The 20,099-nt window shown below is 44.9% G+C and overlaps 1 protein-coding gene across 1 annotated transcript in view; it reads right to left on the reverse strand.

Annotated features, from left to right (window-relative positions):
• Positions 1–218: 218 nt before the first annotated feature.
• LOC142311020 (glutamate dehydrogenase, mitochondrial) overlaps positions 219–20,099 on the reverse strand; it is a 47,557-nt gene continuing 27,676 nt past the window's right edge. Inside the window, exons 5-13 of the mRNA XM_075349004.1 lie at positions 17,270–17,364; positions 15,741–15,920; positions 15,490–15,627; positions 7,875–8,012; positions 7,700–7,780; positions 6,701–6,824; positions 6,531–6,622; positions 4,916–4,978; positions 219–1,440 (exon numbers count right to left, since the gene is read on the reverse strand). Coding sequence (XP_075205119.1) covers positions 1,321–1,440; positions 4,916–4,978; positions 6,531–6,622; positions 6,701–6,824; positions 7,700–7,780; positions 7,875–8,012; positions 15,490–15,627; positions 15,741–15,920; positions 17,270–17,364 — 1,031 coding nt within the window. The 3' untranslated portion in view covers positions 219–1,320. The remainder of the gene's footprint in view (positions 1,441–4,915; positions 4,979–6,530; positions 6,623–6,700; positions 6,825–7,699; positions 7,781–7,874; positions 8,013–15,489; positions 15,628–15,740; positions 15,921–17,269; positions 17,365–20,099) is intronic.

The following is a 20,099-nucleotide window of genomic DNA, read 5'->3' on the forward strand; positions in this document are numbered from 1 at the left end:
TGACAAATGGCTGGAATCAGAGTCGGTCTCTATAAATGCTGCTCTCAGATGAGGGGAGAGCAAAAACCTGGTGACACATTCCCTTTAAAATAAAGCAATTAGCATATTGCGCATTTAGCACATTATTTTTGAACATCACCAAATTATTTGATTTTTGGCTTGAGTTTAATTGACTAGTAAATGAAAGTAATGAAAATGTTAAAAAAAAACACCAAACATTTAACTTTGTAAAGGAGGAAGTTTAATATAATTTGATCATTTGTCATGCTGTTACAAATTTCTATGTTCTGTGACAAATCTCTTTGGAACTACAGTGGCAGTTTTGATACAAAAAAAAAAAAAAAAAAAAATTATATATAAAACAGAAAAACACAACAACCCTTTGTTAATGCAAGGCTTGAGAAACAAAAAGAAATATAAAGTACAGTATACTTAGGCAAATTGTTCCAGACATTGATGGAAGATTAAGACAAATCGCTGTTAACTGCTACTTATGCAATAAAAGGTATCTCAGTGCAAAAATAGACTAGAACCATTAAAAATGGTAATGGCAATATAAAAGTTTCAAACTGATAAACAATCGTCCTCACTGCAGGGGTAAAATAAGCCAAGAGCAAACAGCGATCAGGATTAAAAACAAAAAAAAAGTTGGATTTAGTCTAAGTGACTATTTACAGGAGATATTCCTTATAGTAAAATACTAAACTTTACACATGGAACAGGATTGAAAAAAGTAGATTTCAGCAGCATAGGTTAAAGGAGGCCAGCAGAGATTAATGTGCAAAAACGTCATATAAAGACTCCCCTGATACACTCCACCTAGGGCCTTTCCCATTTTTCCCTAACAAATGCACTGATTTAAGGGCTTTGCAGAAACCAAAAATCCACACATGCAGTCCCTCACTTGGCAAAGACTCTTCTGGGTCACAGATACTAAAAACACAATGGCCTGGGAAACTAAAAAAAAAAAAAAATTAAACAACTAAATGACCCCAATTTTTAACTGTCAAAGCAGTTATGTATCTCAGAGGGACCAATAATGTGAGCAACTAATGTAACCCTATAGCCAGTGACCATGGCAATACTATCAGGGGTCTACAAAATCTTGGTAAGGGTCACTTGTCATGTCTACACCAGTGGGGTAATTTTTAAATGAAAATATTTTTAAAATAAAAATAAAATATGGACGGAAGCATTAAGATGTAGGATCCTCTACGATGAGCGAGGTGGAAAACAAATGAAGTCTTGTGGTTATATGTAAACTTGTATATGATATCTGATATGGAGGGAGCTTGGGGACAATCCAGGCAGTCCCCTTGTTTATGTGAAGGTCAGGCCAGCCTCGTTGTACACCTTGAACACTTTCTCAATGGCATTTACATAGGCAGCCGTTCTTAGGTCAATGCCAAGGTTGTACTTCATTGCAGTGCGCATGATTTGCTGTAAGAAAAATAGATTTTTAAATGTTACATCCAGCAGCAATGACCCAGTCAGACAGCCAATGATACCACATTTAAAGCGCCTCTGACATGCAGTCTATATATTGAACAAGCAGTAGAGTAGTAGCTGCAATCTCTTTGAGTTTAAAGGGAACCAATCATCAGGATTTTCGTATATAACCTAAAGCCAGTGCTGTACTGGCACCATCAGGCTGATTCTATACATACCTGTAGTGGTCAGCTGGATGTTTAGGTTTTGAAATCCAAAAAAGTAAAGTTTATAAAATCAGCAGCTTCTTGAGTGACAGCAGCAAAGGAGCAGATAATATCTGGGGGGTATTCAGAGTTATCCCCTCCCCCTGTTATAAAATTTTACTTTTCACTAGCAAGACCTGTGCCGATGTCATATCCAAGTGACCAAAAGGGGCCGGGCCTCAGCAACAGAAAATGTTGCTCCCTGGTATCAGCTTTGTTAGCCGAGGCCCCACCCCTTCTGGTCACATGGGTATGACCACACAGATGTCCTGCTAGTGAAAAGTTAAATCAATTGTATAATACTTATGCCAATTCAAACAGGGGGAGGGGATAAGTATGAATACCCCCTCCACCCCCAGATATTATTTGATCCTCAGCTGATGTCACTCAAGAAGCTGCAGATTTTATAAACTTTACTTTTTTGGATTTCAAAACCTATATATATCTGAGCTGACCACTACAGGTATGTAGAGAATCAGCATGATAGTACCAGTATAGCACTGGCTTTAGGTTATGTACGAAAATCCTGATGATTGGTTCCCTTTAACACTAGAAAACCCAGGAATTTCGAGCTCCATAGGGTTTCAATGGTAGGAATGTTAAATGACCCCTCTCTGGGAATTCTAGTGTTAAACACCATTGACTAATGCACAGCACTGAAAGCAGCACAGTCCCAGTGTCTGACTTGTCACCCACGCTTTGACATCCTTGAATGGCCTCAGGCCACAAGACTTGCACTTATCTCACTACTGTGTTTAGTCTCTGGAGAGTAAATGCAAAACAAACAAATTCCAGTACAACTTCTCTGTGCTTGCAGAATTTAAGAATTATTGCCACTTTAGCAAAAGTCCTACTTGATTTTTAAAACCACTCCTGTAAACCATTACTGGTGACAGATCTCGGTTTTACAAGAGACTAATCCTGCAGGTTTACTTGCAATTTTCCTTATACTTTTATTAAAATAGGGGACGAATCAAAAGGGAACCTGATGAATAATCAAGCCATGAAGTGACAAGAATACAGTAAAAGTATGCATGCATACATAATTGAGAGACAGGTAACTCGTGTCTAAGGCCCTGTGCACACTAGAAATTGTTTTTTATTTTTTTTTTTTGTTTTTTTTAAGTAAAATCCACACTCTGAAAGATTACCGCACCTGCAGCAAAAAAACACGGTAATAACGCAACCGCGTTAAATAAAAAATAAAAAAAAAAGGTTGTCATTTCCTTCCTCTTAGAGACAGAGCGAGACAGAGCGAGACAGAGCGAGACAGAGCGAGACAGATATTGCAGCTTTTATTTCTGATGGATGTATGTGTTCCCCTCCCAACAGTATTTGTGATAGAGCAGTGACCCTGCGGGACCTTTGGGTCAGAGTTCTCGCAGGGTCACTGCCGGTCGGTGACGTCACCATTACCGCTTGTGAGGCCCTGAAGTTCTCACGAGCGATAATGTGTTGACATCACCGACCGTGAGAAATGTCCTGGAGTTACCTCTGCAGCATCGTTCACAGAACGAGGCAGCATTGAGTACTAAAGGCCCCGTCACACTAAGCAACATCGCTAGCAACATCGCTGCTAACGAACAACTTTTGTGAAGTTGCTAGCGATGTTGCTGTGTGTGACATCCAGCAACAACCTGGCCCCTGCTGTGAGGTCGTTGGTTGTTGCTGAATGTCCTGGGCCATTTTTTAGTTGTTGCTGTCCCGCTGTGAAGCACAGATCGCTGTGTGTGACAGCGAGACAGCAACAACTAAATGTGCAGGCAGCAGGAGCCGGCTTCTGCAGAGGCTGGTAACCAATGTAAACATCGGGTAACCAAGAAGCCCTGTCCTTGGTTACCCGATATTTACCTTTGATACCAGCCTCAGCCGCTCTCACTCTGTACACATGTAGCTGCAGGACACATCGGGTTAATTAACCCGATGTGTGCTGTAGCTAGGAGAGCAAGGAGCCAGCGCTAAGCAGTGTGCGCTGCTCCCTGCTCTGTGCACATTAGCTGCAGCACACATCAGGTAATTAACCCGATGTGTGCTGTAACTAGGAGAGCAAGGAGCCAGCGCTCAGTGTGCGCTGCTCCCTGCTCTCTGCACGTGTGGCTGGACACTGGTTGCTGGTGAGCTCACCAGCAACTCGTGTAGCCACGCTCCAGCGATCCCTGCCAGGTCAGGTTGCTGGTGGGATCGCTGGAGCGTCGCAGTGCGACATCTCACCAGCAACCTCCTAGCAACTTACCAGCGATCCCTATCGTTGTTGGGATCGCTGGTAAGTTGCTTAGTGTGACTGGACCTTAAGTCTCAGACGTCGCTAATCAGTGTGCAAGAGTCATGGGACCTCGTGTGGATTACGTCGGACCTGGGTGTTTGGGGGGTTAAAGTGGTGAAAGAGGGTGCTTTTTTGTGTTTTATTTCAAATAAAGGATTTTTCGGTGTGTGTGTATATTTATTTTCACTTACAGATTAGTAATGGCAGCTATGAGCTGCCATTAACTCCTTATTACCGAGATTGCCACCGCATCACGGCAATCGGGAAAAGCCGGCAACATGCCAGGACAGTCGCATAATGGATGCGACATTCTCGGGGCAGCTGCAGGCTGATATTCTTGGTTGCGGGAGGGGGGTAGCAATGACCATGGTCCTCGCCCTCCCCAGTCTGAGAATACCAAGCCCCTGCTGGGTGCTTAACTTGGCTGGACGGTTAAAATATAGTGGAGCCCACGTTTTTCGCTTATTTTTAATATGTACGTTTCTGATTTCTATGTGTATGTGCATTATATATGTATGCGTCTATGTGATGTGTGTATTTTCTCTCTGCTCTATGTCCTCTTCCTCTCCTAATGACATCACTTCTTTGCAAAACACAGGGTAGTGATGAACATTATGTCCCGAAAAAAGCAAAATACTGTGGGAATAACGCAATGAAACGCACAATTTGCTACCTGCATTATTCCCTGCGGTATTTCATGATTACATTACAGTCAATGGTGTAAAATACCGCAGGTACCTGCGGAAAAGAAGTAACATGCACATTTTTTGCTGCAGAAATCCTGCAGCAAAACCGCTGCGCACAGCATTTTTTTTTTATTACCATAGGTTTTGCTGGGGAAGGACTGCAGCAAGGTTATGAACATTTTCGGCAGCAATTTATGCAGCAAAAACCGCAGCGTGCGCACAGGGCCTAAAGGAAAAAGGACCCTCCTTTTCAGAAGTGGTTTTCTACTTACTCTTGCAGATCGCTCCATGGTATATGCCAGGCCAGAGTGAACAATATCTTTTTCAGAAGCACCCTGTACAGAAAACAAAATTTAAAAAAATGAATTCTGAGATTTGTCTATGTTGGTGCTTTCTAATGCAATTATCCTCCCAAAGACATTAACTCCAGAGTATTTTTGGTTTAGTACATGAAAACTGTTCCATCTCATGCATCTAATGGCATGGGCAAACAATATGCCATAAACATGTATAGATAAATGTACTTGTAATGAATGGGAACTCTGCCCACCTCCCCACTGACAGCAGCATACAGTGCCCCAGTCTAGAGATCATTGCAAGTCCCATTGGTGTGACCCACATCTGCTATAGATTTATGCCACATCCTGGGATAGGTCATTAATGCATTATCATTGCAATTCATAGGGTGAAAAGCATAGAGATCCACGCCATAGCATTTAAGAACAGTTACATGTTAAAGCCACAGTGGAGTTCAGGTTTTTGTTGTGGATTTTCTCCATGGCATGTGGATGAGAATTCATAAAATCTCATTCAGCGTATTGGTACCATGTCTTGTAACGCAAATATTAAGTCGGGAAACTCTAGATTAGTAAAATGTAAAGAATGTGCAATGTGTTAGTAGAAATAAATCAGAGTAAATAAATACAGTATATAAAATTCCAGGACAACCCTTCTTCCCCTTTACATATGTAGGCTTTTGGGCCAGGAGAGACAATTGATTGGTTAGAATCCCTCCAAATTTATGAGCTAAAAATCTTCATTTTGTAAGTAAATTTTATACAGTAGTCATCGTCCAAATGCCATATTTCACGTATTATATATCTTAGGACGGACAGTGTGCTGCTGCATGCTTTGATACTTTAGTATCAAACCATTCAGCCTCAAAATGTAAGCAAGCCATTTAATATATTTTCAGTGCCGATGGCATTTCTGAACTTCTACTGTTAGGCCGGGGCCACACAGGAGACTACTGCGATCCTCGAATGACACTCTGCTCACGCTGGCAGCACAATGGGAGCAGAGTGTCATTGCGACTGAGGTCAGATCATGCAATTGGACCACAGCTGTGGGGGCGGGCTGACATTGAGAAGGGGCGGGCTGGTGCTGCGGAGGTGAGGAGGGATTTATCTCCCTCTCTCCTCCGTGGCCAGCTATTGCCCTTCTCGCCCTGCACTCGCGGTACACCGGTGTACCGCGAGTGCAGTGCAATTTTTCTCTCGCCTCATAGACTTGAATGGGTGCGAGAGAAACAATGATCACATTACAGTTGTAGCATGCTGCGATTGTTTTCTCGGTCCGATTAGGGCTGAGAAAATAATCACTCATGGGTGCTGACACATAGGCGAATATTGGTCAGAGTGAAATGCGATGTTTTATCACATTCCACTCGCTCCGATTTTCATGCCGTGTGTCTTAGGCCTTATTGTGGAAGTTAAGCTGAAAGAGTTATATTTTCAGTTCTAGAGGATATCCAGCAGTGTGTGTGATTTAAATGTGAAAATACTTCATTTCTCAGATATTTCAGACCTTCTCTTATGGATCTCTGAAGTATATGGTAGACTTGAAACAAATCATTTACACATTTGAAGCAGTAAAGGTGGCACTTACAGATATTCTAGCCTGGAACTCAGCAGTAGGCACCACAGGTATGGATCCACCATGTTTTCCAAACTTTCTCTCTAGACTTTCCTGGACAGACACTGAAAAGCAAATATAAAACGGTTAATGCCCATGTTACCCTCTTATGGTAAGAGCAAACAGGGTTTAGAAATACGTACTTAACAAATGGTAATTGGAATCTCGCTCATATTTGAAGGTCAGCCTTCCGTAGCTCACATGATTAAGATTCTTCAGCCACTCAAAGTATGATACAGTTACACCTCCAGCATTGAGATACAAGTCCTGTTAGTAAGAAAAGAAAAAAAAAGGCTTTCCAATATCAATCAGTTTAGGGGTAGGCTATTTAAATCATTAAACTGGCTTAACGGTCAAGGCTAGAGTTACATAGCGGCTTTGGACATGACAGCTGTCACATGATCCTATAGTGCAGTGATGTCGCAGCGAGTGAACTCAGTTACTCAGAGTAGTGGACAGTCACTTTGTAGTCGTAGCTTTAATAAGGGCCTAGTGAGGAGCGAGCATTACCATAGCTGGTACTAGTAAGGAGGAAAAAAAGGGCTCGACTCGTGTATTGAGTATAATGGAAGTCACTGCAGAAATTGAGAATTTTTCCAGATCTTCTGGAAAAATGCTCAAGTTACCCATTGACTTCCATTATACACAGTGCACGAGTTGCACGCCTCCGACTGCTCGATACAAGTACTGAACACTGTAGTCCATGCCCATCACCATAATGGGACTTTTCATTTTTACGTTTATTTTCCTTCTTTCAAAAACAAACTTATTTCTTCTGCGACAGTTTTAGGAATTACTTTTTTTGGGAGAACAAGCTGTAGTTTTAAAATACACTATTCACTTTACCATAGTGACTGGAAAACAAGAGAAGATTAGTTTAACCAAAAAAAAAATAAAAAATAAGAAAATCACATTACTGAATCACTCCCATGTACATTTTTTGTTTTAATTAAATTATATCTAAAACAGAATATACAAAGCCTCTTGCTACCAAAGGATTGATGATGGAGCTGAGCGGTGCCTTTTATAATCATATAGTGGTATAATTGTTTAATTTCAATAAAGATAACACAAGCTAGATTTGGTCAGACATCGCAAAAATATACCAGATCTTAATGAAGCGTTTCTCCTCCCATACTTACTGGAATCACCATAATATTTCTCTCAAGGAAGATTTTATCGGCCTCAGGAGTTGTAGGCCCATTAGCTCCCTCTGCGATAATCTAGAGATTTAAAGCAAAGAAAAAAAAAATTAAATACTAAAAAGGAGACCCACACTGTGAATGACGTGTCATACGTGTTCTGGCATAATCGTACCTTTGCTTTAATTTTGTGGGCATTAGACTTGGTCAGCTGTTTTTCACTAGCAGCTGGGATGAGGATGTCACAGTCCGCTTCAAGAATGTTCCCATCATATGGCTGGGCTTTGGGGAACCCAACAATTGTCCCATGTTGCTGGTAAAATACATTTGTAAATGGGATTATTCTTACCTATTAACACTCCGTATGAATTACATAATGCTACATAATTGGAGGACTGACTTCCGGCATTACCTGGTCACCAACGCTACACTGCTTTTATTAAAGTAGGATGACGTTTAACAGGTAGCACCCCGACATAGTGACATGAATGCTAGGCGTTTCAGCATTCTGACTACAACTGATCACCAGCTCCGCTGCAGTGTAAACAGGGGCTGACAATTCGAATAGAAAACATTGGACTTCTGGCAATAACTTTAGGTGTAGGAGGAGCGCCCGTAACAGACACCATGAACAAATCCACAACAGAGATCACACTGCCACCTTGTGGCAACTACAAGTGCATGCAACATTTTACAGAAAGCTAGGCCTTAAGCCTGTCACCTAAATATGATGGAGACTAATAACTTCATCTGCAATCTGTCAACCATATTACAGGAAAAAAAAAAAAGTTATTGTTCATGCATTGGTGCATTTATAGAGTTAGAACTTTAAGGGCGACCCTGAAGTATTCTACACTTGGGTTGTTCATTGTTCAATAAAGTATAACCTCAGTGTGATTGGGAGAGGTTTGTTTATATATATATATATTAGATGAGTTAATACAGTACTTAGGAATTGTAGTACATTGCATTGAGGTAGGGGAATTCCAAGACAACTGCGGCGCTGATTTTTGGCTGATGTTTGGCTGCAGTGTTGTCAACCTATCGATGAGCTCCGCAGATTTATGCAGCTCAAGCCGAATAATCTGACAGTCACCAATCTCCCCTACACTGCCGCACTGTCAAGGTAACATCATTGCTTAACTGTGCCTGGGGATGGTGGTTTTCAGAAATCGGAAAACTCCTAAGGCCATCTAATAAGGGCTTATGGTCCTCTGTTCAACCTTTGGTACCAAACACTGTCATAGGTTGCCAATGAGGGCAAGAAAGAAACCCCCTCCATAACTGCCTAGATCACTTGGTCACAATTGACAGCGGCATCCAGTGGGTAAGCATTGTATTTGTGCCTCGCCCTCATTAAAGGCACTGCCTCGTGATTGGGAAGAAGGGAATTTTGTTACTTACCGTAAATTCCTTTTCTTCTAGCTCTTATTGGGAGACCCAGACGATTGGGGTGTATAGCACTGCCTCCGGAGGCCACACAAAGCAATTACACTAAAAAGTGTAAGGCCCCTCCCCTTCTGGCTATACACCCCCAGTGGGATCACTGGCTCACCAGTTTTAGTGCAAAAGCAAGAAGGAGGAAAGCCAATAACTGGTTTAAACAAATTCTCTCCGAGTAACATCGGAGAACTGAAAACCGTTCAACATGAACAACATGTGTACCCGCAAACAAACCAACAATCCCGAAGGACAACAGGGCGGGTGCTGGGTCTCCCAATAAGAGCTAGAAGAAAAGGAATTTACGGTAAGTAACAAAATTCCCTTCTTCTTCGTCGCTCTATTGGGAGACCCAGACGATTGGGACGTCCAAAAGCTGTCCCTGGGTGGGTAAAGAAATACCTCATGTTAGAGCTGCAAGACAGCCCTCCCCTACGGGGAGGCAACTGCCGCCTGCAGGACTCTTCTACCTAGGCTGGCGTCCGCCGAAGCATAGGTATGCACCTGATAATGTTTGGTGAAAGTGTGCAGACTCGACCAGGTAGCTGCCTGGCACACCTGTTGAGCCGTAGCCTGGTGTCGTAATGCCCAGGATGCACCCACGGCTCTGGTAGAATGGGCCTTCAGCCCTGATGGAACCGGAAGCCCAGCAGAACGGTAGGCTTCAAGAATTGGTTCTTTGATCCATCGAGCCAGGGTGGCTTTAGAAGCCTGCGACCCTTTGCGCTTACCAGCGACAAGGACAAAGAGTGCATCCGAACGGCGCAAGGGCGCCATGCGGGAAATGTAGATTCTGAGTGCTCTCACCAGATCTAACAAATGTAAATCCTTCTCATACCGATGAACTGCATGAGGACAAAACGAAGGCAAAGAGATATCCTGATTAAGATGAAAAGAGGATACCACCTTCGGGAGAAACTCCTGAATAGGACGCAGCACAACCTTGTCCTGGTGGAAGACCAGGAAGGGAGCCTTGGATGATAGTGCTGCCAGCTCAGACACTCTCCGAAGAGATGTGATCGCTACCAGAAAAGCCACTTTCTGTGATAGTCTAGAAAGTGAAACCTCCTTCAGAGGCTCGAAAGGCGGCTTCTGGAGGGCAACTAGTACCCTGTTCAGATCCCATGGATCTAACGGCCGCTTGTACGGGGGTACGATATGGCAAACCCCCTGTAGGAACGTGCGCACCTTAGGAAGGCGTGCCAAACGCCTCTGAAAAAAGACGGATAGCGCCGAGACCTGACCTTTAAGGGAGCCGAGCGACAAACCTTTTTCTAACCCAGATTGCAGGAAAGAAAGAAAGGTAGGCAATGCAAATGGCCAGGGAGACACTCCCTGAGCAGAGCACCAGGATAAAAATATCCTCCACGTTCTGTGGTAGATCTTAGCAGACGTGGGCTTCCTAGCCTGTCTCATGGTGGCAACGACCCCTTGGGACAACCCTGAAGACGTTAGGATCCAGGACTCAATGGCCACACAGTCAGGTTCAGGGCCGCAGAATTCCGATGGAAAAACGGCCCTTGGGACAGTAAGTCTGGTCGGTCTGGGAGTGCCCACGGTTGGCCGACCGTGAGCTGCCACAGATCCGGATACCACGCCCTCCTCGGCCAGTCTGGGGCGACAAGTATGACGCGGCTGCAATCGGATCTGATTTTGCGTAGCACTCTGGGCAGGAGTGCCAGAGGTGGAAACACATAAGGGAGCCGGAACTGCGACCAATCTTGCACTAGGGCGTCTGCCGCCAGCGCTCTTTGATCGCGAGACCGTGCCATGAAGGTTGGGACCTTGTTGTTGTGCCGTGACGCCATTAGGTCGACGTCCGGCACCCCCCAGCGGCGACAGATTTCCTGAAACACGTCTGGGTGAAGGGACCATTCCCCTGCGTCCATGCCCTGGCGACTGAGGAAGTCTGCTTCCCAGTTTTCTACGCCGGGGATGTGAACCGCGGATATTGTGGAGGCTGTGGCTTCCACCCACATCAGAATCCTCCGGACTTCCTGGAAGGCTTGCCGACTGCGTGTCCCCCCTTGGTGGTTGATGTATGCCACCGCTGTGGAGTTGTCCGACTGAATTCGGATCTGCCTTCCTTCCAGCCACTGCTGGAAGGCTAGTAGGGCAAGATACACTGCTCTGATTTCCAGAACATTGATCTGAAGGGTGGACTCCTGCTGAGACCACGTACCCTGAGCCCTGTGGTGGAGAAAGACTGCTCCCCACCCTGACAGACTCGCATCTGTCGTGACCACCGCCCAAGACGGTGGTAGGAAGGATCTTCCCTGTGATAATGAGGTGGGAAGAAGCCACCGCTGCAGAGAGTCTTTGGCTGTCTGGGAAAGGGAGACCTTCCTGTCCAGGGATGTTGACTTCCCGTCCCATTGGCGGAGAATGTCCCATTGAAGTGGACGCAGATGAAACTGCGCAAACGGAACCGCCTCTATTGCCGCCACCATCTTCCCGAGGAAGTGCATGAGGCGTCTCAAGGAGTGCGGCTGACTTTGAAGGAGAGCCTGCACCCCAGTCTGTAGAGACCGCTGCTTGTCCAGCGGAAGTTTCACTATCGCTGAGAGAGTATGAAACTCCATGCCAAGATACGTTAGTGATTGGGCCGGTGACAGATTTGACTTTGGGAAGTTGATGATCCACCCGAACGCCTGGAGAGTCTCCAGTGCAACATTCAGGCTGAGTCGGCATGCCTCTTGAGAGGGTGCCTTGACCAGTAGATCGTCCAAGTAAAGGATCACAGAGTGTCCGTGAGAGTGCAAGACTGCTACCACTGCCGCCATGACCTTGGTGAACACCCGAGGGGCTGTCGCCAGACCAAATGGCAGAGCTACGAACTGAAGATGGTCGTCTCCTATCACGAAGCGTAGGAAGCATTGGTGCTCTGTAGCAATCGGCACGTGGAGATAAGCATCCTTGATGTCTATTGATGCTAGGAAATCTCCTTGAGACATAGAGGCAATGACTGAGCGGAGGGATTCCATCCGGAACCGCCTGGCGTTCACATGCTTGTTGAGTAGTTTTAGGTCCAGAACAGGACGGAAGGAGCCGTCCTTTTTTGGAACCACAAAGAGATTGGAGTAAAATCCTCGCCCCCGTTCGAGAGGGGGGACAGGGATCACGACTCCTTCTGCTCTTAGAGAGTCCACCGCCTGCAGCAGGGCATCTGCTCGGTTGGGGTGTGGGGAGGTTCTGAAGAACCGAAGTGGAGGCCGAGAACTGAACTCGATTCTGTACCCGCGAGACAGAATGTCTGTTACCCACCGGTCTTTGACCTGAGACAGCCAAATGTCGCAAAAGCGGGAGAGCCTGCCACCGACCGAGGATGCGGAGGGAGGAGGCCGAAAGTCATGAGGTAGCTGCTTTGGAAGCGGTTCCTCCATTTGCTTTCCTGGGGCGTGAGTGAGCCCGCCAGGAATCTGAGTTCCCTTGTTCTTTCTGAGTCCTTTTGGACGAGGAGAATTGGGCCTTGCCCGAGCCACGAAAGGACCGAAACCTCGACTGCCACTTTTTCTGTTGAGGTTTACTTGCTCTGGGCTGTGGTAAGGAAGAGTCCTTACCCTTGGACTGTTTTATGATTTCAGCCAATGGCTCACCAAACAGTCTGTCTCTAGATAATGGCAAGCTGGTTAAGCATTTTTTGGAACCAGCATCTGCTTTCCAGTCCTTTAACCACAAGGCTCTGCGCAAAACCACAGAATTGGCGGACGCCATAGCGGTACGGCTCGTAGATTCTAGGACAGCATTGATAGCATAGGTCGCAAACGCAGACATTTGCGAAGTTAGGGACGCCACTTGCGGCACTGCTGGATGTATGAAAGCATCCACCTGTGCTAAACCAGCTGAAATAGCTTGGAGTGCCCACACGGCCGCGAATGCTGGAGCAAACGACGCGCCGATAGATTCATAGACAGATTTCAACCAAAGGTCCATCTGTCTGTCGTTGGCATCTTTAAGTGAAGCGCCATCCTCTACTGCGACTATGGATCTAGCCGCAAGCTTGGAAATTGGGGGATCCACCTTTGGACACTGGGTCCAGCGTTTGGCTACCTCAGAGGGAAAAGGATAACGGGTATCCTTAGAACGTTTAGAGAAACGCTTGTCTGGATGAGCGTCGTGTTTCTGGATCGATTCTCTGAAATCAGAGTGGTCCAAAAAAGCACTTAATTTACGCTTGGGATATAGGAAATGGAACTTCTCCTGCTGTGCAGCTGCCTCCTCTGCAGAAGGGGCTGGGGGAGAAATATCCAACAGCCTATTAATTGCCGATATAAGGTCATTAACCATGGCGTCACCATCAGGGGCATCCAGATTGAGAGGGGCCTCAGGATTAGAATCCTGGTCACCTTCCTCAGTCTCATCACAGAGAGACTCTTGTCGCTGAGACCCTGAACAGTGTGAGGACGTGGAGGGTCTTTCCCAGCGAGCTCGCTTAGGCTGCCTGGGACTGTCATCTGAGTCAGAGACTTCAGCCTGTGATGCTTGAGACCCCCCTGAAGTACGGATTAGTTCCAACTGAGGGGGACCGGGGAGCATAGACACAGCAGTGTCCATGGCCTGAGCAACTGGCCTGGACTGCAAGGTCTCCAGGATTTTTGCCATAGTCACAGACATTTTATCAGCAAAAACTGCAAAGTCTGTCCCCGTCACCGGGGCAGGGTTCACAGGCGCCTCAGCCTGGGCTACCACCACATTAGGCTCTGGCTGACGAAGTGCCACTGGGATTGAACATTGAACACAATGTGAGTCTTTGGAGCCTGCCGGTAGATCAGCCCCACATGCAGTACAAACAGTGTACACAGCCTGTGCCTTGGCACCCTTGCGTTTTGCGGATGACATGTTGCTGCCTCCTCAGAGCAGTACAGGGTGTCCAGCCAAGAAGCGACCTTACAGTGCACTATATAAATATATATATATATATATATATGGTACCAAGAAAAAAGTACACTAATATAACACTGAGGCACTAGAGGGGCCAGCACTACTGTGCTGCTTACCACCCGCTTAGGAGCGGTGTGTGGACGCCAGAAATCCCTCTAGTCTGGGTCTCCCAGAGCCTGCTGCCTTTCCCCAGCCAGCCGCATGTGTAATGGCTGCCGGCGTCCTTGTGGAGAGGGGGGGTGGGCCCTGGGCGTACACCGACGAAGAGCGGGAAGTCTGCTTCCCCCTGTGCCTAGTGAGAGGGCTGGAGCATGTAAATAAAGCTCCAGCCCTCGGCGCTGTTAATTGAGCAGCGTCTCTCCCCTACCCTGATTGACAGGGTGGGGGCGGGAACGAAGCGGCACTAGGCCGCAGAAGCCGGGGGCTAAAGTTAGAAGCGCCGCCGCCGTAAAAGCGCGGTCGGCGCAAAGTCCCCGGCGCACTACAAGTCGCAGCTGCGCCGCCGCTCCAGGAGCGGTCGGCGCAGTAGTTCCCAACATGAAACGTCACTCAGCAAAGCTGCAGTGACCTAACCCCGGCGCACAGCGCTACTGTCCCCGGCGCACTATAACGCTCAGCAAGCCTGAGAGTGTCCGTGCCTGCCGGGGACACAGAGTACCTGAAAGTTGCAGGGCCTTGTCCCTGAACGGCACTCCCGCTCCAAATCCAGCAGGTTCTATGGGTCTGTGGATGGAGCCCGGCCCCAGGGCTTGGGGGCCGGCAAGATCCCACTTCCACAGAGCCCTCCAGGGGATGTGGAAGGAAAACAGCATGTGGGCTCCAGCCTCTGTACCAGCAATAGGTACCTCAACCTTACAAGCACCACCGCGGGTGAGAAGGGAGCATGCTGGGGGCCCCATATGGGCCCTCTTTTCTTCCATCCGATATAGCCAGCAGCTACTGCTGACTACAAACAGTGGAGCTATGCGTGGATGTCTGACCTCCTTCGCACAAAGCAGAAAACTGGTGATCCAGTGATCCCACTGGGGGTGTATAGCCAGAAGGGGAGGGGCCTTACACTTTTTAGTGTAATTGCTTTGTGTGGCCTCCGGAGGCAGTGCTATACACCCCAATCGTCTGGGTCTCCCAATAGAGCGACGAAGAAATAAGGAATGCAGCCACCATATATATATGTAACACGAGGCAAGAGTCACAGGGTATAGTCATGTGTCACAGATCAAAAGTTATCAACTTCTATTTGCTATAACTGCACAATGCATTAACAGTCCAAACAAATATACAGGGCTAGAGTTATTTGGAATTAAGATTTAGGACCTATTAGACAAGCCAGCAATAAGGAGGACAAACAATTGGCAACTTCACCAATTAGCTGATAATGTACAGCCACATGTAAGTCTATTGAGCAGAGAACACCTATGGAGAAGCCAATGTGCAGAACAATCATTTTAATATCAAACAATAGGACTAACCAACTTGTAGTCTTCAAGCTCTTTGGGGTCAATGCCATCTGGATTCCAGATTGTTCCATCTATTTCACCAATGCCAACACATTTGGCACCAAAGCGGTGAAGATAACGCATTGAATGCAGACCCACATTACCAAACCCCTGTAAAATATGAAAGGTAGTCAAATGATTGTGATCCAAAAAAGAAATCCTAGCAGAGAAACCATAACTATCACCACTAAATAATAATAAATCTACTAGTCTAAAGTATTTACTTGAATAACAAAGGTTTTATCACCAAAACCTGGGGTCATTCCCAACAGGCTCATGTAGGATGCCTCATTTATGAAATTCTCAATTCCATGGAAGACACCACGTCCTGTGGCGGAAATACGTCCGTGAATGCCTCCTTGGCTGATGGGTTTTCCAGTTACACAAGCATGTGCATTAATATCCTAAAAGAATCAGGAGAGAAAAAAAAAAAAAATTACCCTTCACAATTAAATCAAGTATTACCAGTATAAGACTGGTCCATTTTCCCTATTCCTGACTACACACATTTTGGGTTTATCAGCATTAATATTTTTTTTAGCAAGGATATTCATGATTTTTTTTTATGAAAACAAAAATTAGGCCTCCTATGTCACAAAAAAAATACAAAGTGTGCAACTATAAAAAGGACCATTAAAATACATTTTAATTTTGTCCCCTTTATGTAAAAGGAGGATAATATTAGAGATAGATCGATCTATCAGAGTCCACCTCAATTCCCAACTTGGGCAGATCTAGAATCAGCAATTTGGAATAGTAGATTTCCCCCTCCCCCCCACACTCTTTTTTTTCTGATTTTCATTAAATTATTTCATATATTGTGCCCCCTATAAAGATTATAAAAGACCTTTGACGGCATTTCAACATTTAAAACCACTTTTTTTTTTTTTAACAGGTATCCCCCTCATCTTGCATATTAGCCCCAGTTACAGGGGAAAGTCAGCCTAAAGACTGTATAGCAGACCTTATCTGGGACCCAACAGCTCCTGCCTCCTCCCTACAACTATCTATGAAGTTGTGAAGTTCGAATCACTAACCCCCCCGCCCCCCCTCCCGGCCCACACACTTGGTATATCTCCGTGTTCAGAAATATCGAATGAAAAGATAAAATCAATTAATCTGATCGGCAAAGTACGTAGCAAGGGAAGAAAAAAAAAAAAACCCACAAATTAAACATTGTATTGACCCCAAAATGGTAGGATTAAAAAGGTCAGCAAAAAATAAGCCATCACTAAGCGCCATATCCTGAACAAAAGAACGCTACAGGTCTTGGAAAATGGCAACAAAAGTGGCTTTCTTCAGAATTCAGAACTTTTTTCCCCCCCACCACTTACATAAAAGTAAAACTATATATGTTTGGTATCTACAACCTTGTAGTGACCTGGGAAATAATATTGCTAGGTCACTTACCATATAGTGAACATGGTAAATAAAAAAACAGAGCAATTGTACTTTTTTGCAATAGCATTGCACTCCCCTCCCCCCCCCCAATTTTCCAGTACAATATGTGGCAGAATGAATTGGGTAATTCAAAAGTACAAGCCCTCATACGGCTATATTGACACATGGAAGGCAAAAGTGCAGTAAAGTGTACTGCTGTGACGGTTGATATTCTATCAACATTTCTTTTAGGGATAGATTACTTTGACCTTATTCATAGTTGCCTGAAATATGGGCCACTCCACCACTAGAATATAGATTACACTGATATTATAGAATGATGGAAGACAAGTTCTTTCGGGTTGAATCTTACTGTGTATCCAATTGTATTTGCATAGGTGTCTGCAATCCACGACATCTCCCTCTCTCCAGTGCTCATATCAGGAGCAGGAACATCAATACCAGGCCCTGGACAGATAAAAAACAAACTATATATTTATATATAATCTATACATCATTTTATAGCAGTCAGCAGAAGTACAGGATTAGAAAGGGGCCGTTCAGCTAAACAAAATGTAAAGTGATTTTACATACATTTAAAATAGACATATACATTGGGTACAGAAAATATTCAGACCCCTTTAAATTTTTCACTTTTTTTCATTGCAGCCATTTGGTAAATTCAAAAATTACATTTTTTTCTCATTAATGTTCACTCTGCACCCCATCTTGACAGAAAAAACAGAAATGTAGAAGTTTTTGCAAATTTATTAAGAAAAACTGAAATATCCCATGGTCATAAGTATTCAGCCTCTTTGCTCACTATGGAGTAGAAGCACCTTTTGCGCTAGTACAGCCCCGAGTCTTCTTGGGAATGATGCAACAAGTTTTTCGCACCTGGATTTGGGGATCCTCTGCCATTCTTCCTTGCAGATCTTCTTCAGTTCTGTCAGGTTAGATGGTGAATGTTGGTGGACAGCCGTTTCCAGGTCTCTAGAGATGCTCAATTGGGGTTAGGTCAGGACTCTGGCTGGGCCAGTCAAGAATGGTCAGAGTTGTTCTGAAGCCACTCCTCTTATTTTAGCTGTGTGCTTAGGGTCATTGTTTTGTCGGAAGGTGAACCTTCGGCAAAGTCTGATGTCCACAGCACTCTGGAAGAGGTTTTTTTTCCAGGATATCTCTGTACTTGGCTGCATTCATCTTTCCTTCAATTACAACCAGTCGTCCTGTCCCTGCAGCTGAAAAACACCCCCATAGCATGATGCTGCCACCACGTTTCACTGTTAGGATTGTATTGGGCAGATGATGAGCAGTGCCTGGTTTTCTCCACACATAGAAATCACAAAAAGTTCTAAGTGGTATCTTCGGCTCAGACCAGAGAATCTTATTTCGCAGTCTGGGAGTCGTGTTTTTTTGCAAACTCTATGCAGGCTTTCAGATGCCTTGCACTGGTGAGAGGCTTCCGTCGGGCCACTCTGCCATAAAGGTCGGACTAGTGGAGGGCTGCAGTTATAGTTTACTTTCTGGAGCTTTCTCCCTTCTCCCTACTGCATCTCTGGAGCTCAGCCCCAGTGATCTTGGGGTTCTTCTTTACCTCTCTCACTAAGGCTCTTCTCCCACGATTGCTCAGTTTGGCTGGATGGCCAGGTCTAGGAAGAGTTCTGGTGGTCCCAAACTTCTTCCATTTAAGGATTATGGAGGCCAATGTGGTCTTAGGAACCTTGAGTACTGCAGAAATTATTTTGTAACCTTGGCCAAATCTGTGCCTTGCCACAATTCTGTCTGAGCTTCTTGGGCAGTTCCTTGGATCTCATGATTCTCATTTGGTCTGACATGCCCACATTCCAAATCAAGTCCTATCAGTTTAATTAAACACAGCTGGACTCCAGTGAAGAAGTAGAACCATCTTAAGGAGGATCACAAAGAAATGGACAGCATGTGACCTAAATATGAGTGAGGAAAGGGTCTAAATACTTATGACCATGTGATATTTCAGTTTCTTGTTTAATAAATTTGCAAACATTTCTACATTTCTGTTAAGATGGGGTGCAGACTGTACATTGAGAAAATAAATTCAAAACGGTTTTGTCAAATGACTGCAATGAAAGTGAAAAATGTAAAAGGGTCTGAATACTTTCCGTACCCACTGAACAATTTGCTCATACGCTTTTATCAAAACTTAAGATTCCCCATAGTCAGCACAAACTTCACTTTCAGCTGATTGAGAGGCGTAAGCCTCCTGTATCAGCTGTAGACTAGTAAGGTATGAGGTAAAGGAACTATAAGCGATGCAAAGCCAGCCCCCTAATAAGCAGCTTATCTATTAAAATGACCCAGTTAGCCAACCCCTTCCAAGACATTATGGATAATGCTCTCCAGTGATTAAAAGGAGTTGTCCAGGTTAAACAAGTCTGCAGCCACTGACTGCAGACTTCTGACTGGTAATTCAATATACCCTAGAATTGCTGGTGCGAGTAGCCAATCATGTAACTGCATATATGCTGCCTCACAGCAACTACACTTAACATCTCTCAATAGAAGCTGGTTAAGTAAATCAAGGTACACCAGCACTTCACTTGAAAAGGGGATATATAGGGTGGGCCATTTATATGGATGTCTAATTTTAATGGGAGTGGTTGGCGATATCAGCTTCCTGTTTTTGGATCATTAATATATGGGGGGTGGGACTTTTCAAGATGTGTGGTGACCATGGCAGCCATTTTGAAATCTGCCATTTTGGATCAAACTTTTATTTTTCCAATGGGAAGAGGGTCATGTATCATATCAAACTTATTGATGTCACAAGAAAAACAATGGTGTGGTTGGTTTTAACGTAACTTTATTCGTTCGTTATTTACAATTTCATGAACACTTATAAAATATGTTCAAAGTGCTGCCTATTGTGTTAGATAGTCAATGCATCTATTTTGTCCCACTCTTAACACTGATAGCAACACCGCAGACGAAATGCTAGCACAGGCTTCCAGTATCCGTTGTTTCAGATGTTGCACATCTTGTATCTTCACAGCATAGACAATTGCCTTCAGATGACCCCAAAGAGATAAAAGTCTAAGGAGGTCAGATCAGGAGACCTTGGTGGCCATTTAACTGGCCCACAATGACCAATCCACATTTTCCAGGACACTGATCATGTAGGAATGCTTGGACCTGACACCCATAATATGATGGTGCACCATCACATT

Source organism: Anomaloglossus baeobatrachus, chromosome 5 (genome assembly GCF_048569485.1).
Source record: "Anomaloglossus baeobatrachus isolate aAnoBae1 chromosome 5, aAnoBae1.hap1, whole genome shotgun sequence".
NCBI classification, from domain to species: domain Eukaryota; kingdom Metazoa; phylum Chordata; class Amphibia; order Anura; family Aromobatidae; genus Anomaloglossus; species Anomaloglossus baeobatrachus.